Here is a 7,433-nt window from a genome sequence, read left to right as displayed (position 1 = left end):
ACATAAATATCGTAGAGACAAAATGTTAGAGTAAAACTTTTGTTTATTTTTATTATGTTTCAGATGAATCCTAAGAGTGTCACGACCAACAAAGGAAGGGAGTGTTGAGGTTTAGACTTTGTCGGTGACGACATCTTTGAATGTCGTGAAGTGCATAAGGCCCACGACACTAGTCTCTCTTCTGGTTTGTGGAATTGTTCCCTGAACGCTATTATTTACTCTTTCTTGAAGCTTCTTGGTGTCACGACGCGTTCATTTTGTATTCATAAAATATTTGTATTATGATTTATTTATATAAACATTATTTTAGTGATTATTAGAGTATTGCTTAGAGTGTTGAATAAACTTAGTTTTGGATAATAATTGTGTCTTCAATTGACTCAATCAAGTACTCCCTGACCTTCCATACTAATAGTTATAATGTAGACAGAAGTTATAATGAATAACAAACCATTTTTCATAATGTTATGTATTTTTTCTCTTTGAAGATGTCAATAAGTAATCCATCTGCTTAACCTTAGAGAATTTAAGTTCCTTTTTTGTAGTCCTCGCCCTTCGACGAATAGACAGGGATAAGGGGATCTTCGATACAGAAGTAAAAATGTGTGATTTATATAAAAACAATAACAAAATTGATTAAATGAAAATTATTGAAAATTTATATTAACAATTCAAACGTTACCAACAGATGATTTCTTTTACTCTTGTCGAGATGAATTACAATTAATTGGTCCTTTTTTTTTCTCCTTCATTTGACCCGCCTGCCCTGCACTGAACCATGGGGTCATCGTACTGGGTCCAGAACGTATGGTAAAGGCGGTCCTATGTAGTTATGGATTGGTACAGCCCGGCCTCGTAACAGAACTGTAAAGCCTGTCCATCCCAACCGTTACAAGAATGGATCCGTCGGTTTCAAGGTTCCCTTAAAGGCGGTGCCTGGGTTTCCTTAGCCCCGAACATTTCCCCATCATGTAGAGAGGCGTCTCCTTTTCCTCAACACAACACCGGTACGCGGATTCTTCTTCGCGTCCCAGCATCTTTATATGACGACGAGTTAGTCCCTCAGGAGTGAGCGATTTCTCGCCTTTCTCCATCCAGGTCCGTCTGTCCATGAAAATGACTTCATATCCGGGGAAGAACTCTAGCTTCCTAGGGCAGCAGTCGACCTTTTTGCTGCTGAGTCCCGTGGGATCCTCTGAGGCCAAAATCGCTGCATGCCCTGCTTGAAAGCTCCTCTGTCTATGACTCTCTAAGCGAATGGCCGCCCTTCTCGCTAACACTTCCACCATGAGTTCTGGTGGAGGGATGCTCAGTAAGTAGCCCATAGTTAGGGTTGGAGTCGTCAGGGCTCCCGTTATACCCAGCAGTGCCGCTCTATAGACCTTGTTTAATTGTCTCTTACAGACGTCCCTCCTGACGGAGGTCCACCACACTATGGAGGCGTAGGTTAGTTGGGGAATGACTACAGCTGTGTACAGCTATTTTCTTGTTTTCGGCTTTAAACTCCATGTGATGCTGAACATTCTTCTGCAAGTCCAGAAGGTAGCTGTAGCCTTCTGGACCTGCTTGTCCACATGTGACTACCAGTAAAGCTTCCTGGAGCTCGGAGTTGACCCTGAGCCTGCCGAGCCTAGTATAATTTCTTAACGACGTTGAAGGCCGTCTGCATCCTGAGGGACAGACTTCTCAAATTGTCGCCTGAGACCGTGATGGTCATGTCATCAGCGTTACCTTGAGCGCTGGAGCCCGCCTTTTTCAGGTTCGTAAGAAGTTTGTCTACCACCAGGGTCCACAGCAGGGAAGATAAGACACTTCTCTGCGGTCAGCCCCTGGCAACTGCAGCTCGAACTTCCATACTTCCTAAATGGGCAACGGCCGTTCTATTGGCGAGTAGGTTCATGATCCATCGTGAAAGCGTGGCGTCTGCTCCGAAGTTCTGAACTACCTCGCCCATATTTTCGAAAGTTGTGTTATCAAACGCCTCTTTTATGTCCAAGAAGACTCCAATTGCCAACCTGCCTGTCTCCAGGGCTCCGAAGAGGTCATAGAGAGCAGTCTCTACAGACTTGCCACTTTGGTAGGCGTGTTGCGCTGGGCACAAGGGCTTCATGCACACTGTGCTCTCCTTAAGGTGACAGTCCACGAGCTACTCCAGTGTTTTTAGGACAAAGGAGCTAAGACTCATGGGTCTGTAGGCCTTTGCCTGATCGTAGCGGCCCTTTCTCATTTTGGGTATAAATACCACCCTGACTGTCCGCCAAGCCTTAAGTATGTAGCCCATGGCGAGGCAAGATCGATAAATATGTACCAGTCTGCGCCATAGTCGCTCCCCGCCTCTTTCCAACACAGTGTTAGGATTCTGAGAGAGGGCGCTTATCGTACCAGGGCCGTAAAATTATCGTATTTCTCCCTGGAATTATCGTATCTTCAACAATATTTACGAATAAATTCAATTTGAATAAAAAAAACATGGATAAAATGGTATTCCTTGTAATTAGTAATAAGCTGAAATAAGTTACACTCATGTATTTGTGATCTAATTAATCTTGACTCTTTATTATTTATTTTATTTTAATTTAACAATATAAAATATAAATTAAGAAACGAACTTATACCTATATATTAACAAACAAACTTTATATTATATATATATATATATATATATACATATATATATATATGTATATATACTTCTACTGTTATTCAAGAGGAACGCTTCAACTTCATAGCTATAGATATTATATCAACGTTACTATGTCAGTAACACGGATGATTTGGTGATGTGAACTTACAAGTTTGTCCCCTACTAAAAATTGCTCCAACGCGCCTGAAGAAGTTTTCACTTCAAAAAGAAGTGAAATCCGCACAAAACAGGCATCTAGGAATGCCTGTAAAAACTGGCGCCAAGTCCACATTCAAGTAAAATTAGTATAAATGGAAAAAAGGTAAGATCAAAAAAACATGTGAAATCAAGTAAAACGCCAAGTTAGCTGCGTCTTTTTTCATAATTTTTTCGAACTAGAAATGTACTATTGACTTATAAAATTTCAGTTGATTTTGAAGTACCAAAAAAAAAATCTTCAAAACCAAAAAACTATGGAACATGGCCCAATTTTTTAAATTCTTTCAACAGTTCCATATATTATAGTTCATACATAAGAACATTTGAAACTGAATTGGGCAGACTTTAATGACAAAATCCGAACAACCCCCTCTACATATCTGTTAAATTTGGTCGCAATCGAATTAACCGTTTTGGAGATTACCCCGAACAGACAGATAGACACCAGAAATTTATATAGTAGTATATATACGTGCAAGTGGAAGTTCGGTAACATTTCGTACGATCAAAATGGAAGTTTGGTGACGAATTGGAATTTTGAAGACAGTCACCAAATTTCCAAAAAAATTTTCTTCTTCCAAATTAATTTTTTTCCTAGATGCCTGTTTTGTGCGGATTTATGTATGTATGTATAATTTTCATAAAGAAAAATAAAAAAAAATTCTGGTGTGATCGGACTTGAACCCGGCTTAGCAAAATGAAAATTTGGCACTCTAACCACAGAGCTAATATATTATCTGGGAAGCTGTTTATGTTTACAAATCATATAATGCAGGCTTGAGTACGATGAGTTATGATAGAGCTCGCCAGCAAAGTGTCAGAACAAATCGTTGTCTTGATGATGTCATGTTATAGCGGTTGGTTCTTTCACTCATAACGACACGAGACCAAATCGACTTACCGACCGTGATAAGTTATCTTCAGTGATAATACCGACCTCGATTGGCAATAAATAATCTTCAGCGATAATACCGATTTCAATTGGTGATAAATTATCTTCAGCGATAATGTTATAAATATCAGCAAAAAAATAACCATCGAAAAAAAAATAGCGGTGATGTGTCTCGAAGATGTTAGATGATGGGAAAAGGTATTAAAGTAAGAACAATTTCTGTTCCAAGCAAATTTTTTCTTTATTAAAAAAAAAAAAAAATTATAATGTATTTTTTTTTTTTATAAAATAAATAATGATCCTTGAATGATAGTTCCCAAGTAGCATTTATCTACCTGTAAGAATCGAAATTATCGATTTCTATGATAACTTTTTTCATATAAGTAAAACTAGAAAAACTAATCATAAAACAAGACTTACAGTATCATAACCATCATCATAGTCAGTGGAATCATCATCATAATTATTGTCGTCATCAATTGTTGGAGGTGAAGGAGGTAGAAATTCTATCTCACTATCCTCCGATGACACAGTTGCTGGAGAAGGAGGTAGAACTTCTACCTCACTATCACTGTCTTCGACAGTGATGATTTCCTGGCTTGGAGGTGGTGGCATGACGGAGATGTCTCCTTCTATCCGGAACCATATGACGCTACCGGGGAACGTTAGGCAGGTAGCCGTTATGCCACAAAGCGTAAGGGTAGCGCCTTCTATCCCTCCCGTCTCTTCCCAATGATCTTCAAGTGTCATTAGAATAATAATTTCTAGGAGGGTGATCGGTAGGTCGAACCAGGCCTCCGGGAAAATAAAAGTGCACATCTCTTCCTAAGAAGTAATAACGATTATGATAGATTTTTTTTTCAAACTTATTCCCCCACTTGATAAATTATCATTTAACAATTTATGAAATTCACAATTACACTCAATAAATAATCATATTAATGCATAAAAATTAAAAAAAAGACACTTTTTATACTTGAATGAAGCAAAAGTCACTACTTACTTGGTATGGTTTGATCAGTTTGACTGTCGAAAATAAACTAAATATTTTGTCCTATTCATCGTACACCATGGCTAAATGTTTATATTTTCAAATAGGCCAATGGTGAAAGAATCATTGAACGATATTGATTTAAATCTATATAGAGAGGCCTTGATCACATCACTCAGCATCAAATTACAGATAGAGAAAAGAATTTGACAGCAAGAAAAAATTTTCACTAAAAAAAAATTTATAGATGACATTTTTTTCTTTTTTAATTATTAAAATAGCTTGTAAACGATCTCTACTATGGATAAATAATTTTAGACATATATTTTTTCGATTGGATTTTTAATTAAACTTGTTTTCTTTGTCGCTCATGCCTCTGCTATTTTTTTTTCCCCGCTCTGCCACCGCTTCCTCACTTTGTCTATACTTTTATTTTCCGCTAAGAAGCTGTGATTCATGCAAAAGTTGAAAAGGCTATGTGTCGAAAAATAATCGACTTATTTTATTTCATTTAGAAACGTTAATATTTGACTCAGTCGGTCGACTGCATCACATTTTCCTCACCCTTATCTCTTTTTCACTTTGTTTATACTCTCCTTCTCTGTTACTTATTGAAGTAAGATATAGTATATATTATGAATAATCAATTGTAATATTTCATTTACTGTATGAGTAAACATAACTGAACGGATTTTGAATGTAAAAAAATTATTGAAACGAAAAATTATTATCTTTTTTTATTTTATATTTTTTGAACTACGATTTGTAATTCTTTACGTTTAAATGTGTTCTGACTTCGAGTCGGCCGGACGGAAAAACGAAAACCTAGTGGACTGTAATGAATACGAGCAGAACAAAGAAAAAGGTTGGATGCTAGAAGGTTCCTTAAAAAAAAGTTCAACACCAAATTGTATGGGTTTTATAGTTTTTATTAACCAATAACACTTAACTTAACCAATAGAAATTAATAGTCACTAAAGTTATGTGAGTTGACTGTACATTTATTGTTCATACACTTATGAATTGTCTGCTGGTTATTTTTTCACCGAAAAAGGTCTCACACAGTGAATAGCAACAGGCACACTATACACCTGAGTTGTTCGAGTGTGTGATGTATGTGTGACTGTCCGTGAGGCACTATGGCGTCGACGCCAGTTCAGCTTCGCGCCCAAAGACACTACAACTGACTTTACTGGACCACTGGCACTGATGAGATTGATTATGATGTTTCAATTATGTACACGAGAGTTGTCTGAGTCTATTTGACCGTATTTTTAATTACCAAGGGTGAGCTGACTGCAAAAAACTGCGATTCGACTGCGAAAATTTATACAGAGATGACCGCGTGATTTGCCTGGAGCTAACTGACGCCACAAGTGCTCGACCGCGTGCTTGGTGGCGTCACTAGGGCCGTAGAGTTGCCTTCTGGGCCATGAGGGAAATACTTCCCGATGATTGGTCCAGTGAGTTGACTGACGCGCCGGTGGACAAGTCCGGCATTAACAATTTTCAAATATTCTGAGACTTGCTGACTTGGGGCCCTCTAAGTCAGAACAAAATGACTTCTTTAACGTTGGAAATAATTAAAAAAGAGTTGAAAGTTAACAACGTTTAATGTACGGTAAAGATTTTACAGAGAGTGCACATTAATGCCACACGTTAATACATGAAACTAAAAGTGACGTTTGGAAACATAAGTGAATTGATTGACGTTTAGTATTTCAACATCCTCCCTTAAACTCAAATCAACCCTATCGTGGAGGCACAGTATGCCAGTTTAGCATGTGATGTCGCTTTAGTGAGTGCATCTGCTACCATCAAGTCCGTTTGTATATATTGCACATCAATGGCCCCTTCAACAGTTTTGTCACGTACATAATGATGCCTCACATCTATATGCTTTGTTCTGGAATGATAGCCATCGGATTTCGATAGTTTAATAGAACTTTGATTATCGCTGTAGATAATCATTGCTTCATTCTTCAGTAGAGGCCAAAACGTTTCTTGTAGTTGCTTCAGCCACATAGACTCTTGAACACAGGACGACAAAGACATATACTCTGCTTCGGTTGTCGATAGCACAACAGTTGGCTGGCGTTTAGAACTCCAGCTAATCGCTCCTCCCTGAAACAAGAAGATGTACCCAGTACACGAACGTCGGTGATCTTCTGAACCTGCCCAGTCTGTGTCACAGAAGCCAGGAGTCATAGTTTCCTCTGCATTTTGTTTATAACTCAATCTATTATCTTCAGTACCTTTTAAATATCGCATAACTCGCTTCAATAATATCCAATGTGCCATTTCAGGTTTCTGATTGTATTGACTCAATAAATTTATCACAAAACTTATATCTGGCCTAGTAATGTGTGAAATATACAACAAGCATCCAATAATTTCTTGATAAGAGATTCCATTCAATGTATTTGATTCCTCAGATGTACTTTTTAACTTTGTATTGATATCTATTGGAATCTTAACACTTTTGCAATCAGACATGCCATATTTATTTAGTCCTTCTGTTCTGACTTGGTCTAAGGTACTCTATCGACGGCCCTAACATTTTTCTCCCCACCGAATAATTAGATGACTCAAGGTCTCTCCTGCCAACTCATGTTCGCCAATTAGACAACTCTAATTAATTTCTAGACGTATATGTCCCTTCTCGAAGGGCCTAGAAGCTTCGAGAACGCAGAGGTTACGGGAAAAAC

The 7,433-nt window shown here is 37.9% G+C and overlaps 1 protein-coding gene across 1 annotated transcript; it reads right to left on the bottom strand.

The window, feature by feature from the left end:
• Nucleotides 1-6,465: 6,465 nt before the first annotated feature.
• On the bottom strand, nt 6,466-7,221 carry LOC118072232 (secreted RxLR effector protein 161-like). Its single transcript, XM_035091922.1, has one exon. It carries the CDS (start codon nt 7,219-7,221, stop codon nt 6,466-6,468), a length of 756 nt encoding a protein of 251 aa, XP_034947813.1.
• Nucleotides 7,222-7,433: the final 212 nt, after the last annotated feature.

Source organism: Chelonus insularis, unplaced genomic scaffold, assembly GCF_013357705.1.
Source record: "Chelonus insularis isolate UGA/USDA-ARS -01 unplaced genomic scaffold, ASM1335770v1 contig_8_pilon, whole genome shotgun sequence".
In the NCBI taxonomy this organism is placed as follows: domain Eukaryota; kingdom Metazoa; phylum Arthropoda; class Insecta; order Hymenoptera; family Braconidae; genus Chelonus; species Chelonus insularis.
The sequence above is the reverse complement of the archived record's forward strand: the minus strand, read 5'-3'. Positions and strand labels throughout refer to the sequence as shown.

Coding starts and splice junctions, on each gene's coding strand:
- LOC118072232 (XM_035091922.1), bottom strand. CDS start 7,221: ATGTCTGATTGCAAAAGTGTTAAGATTCCAATAGATATCAATACAAAG.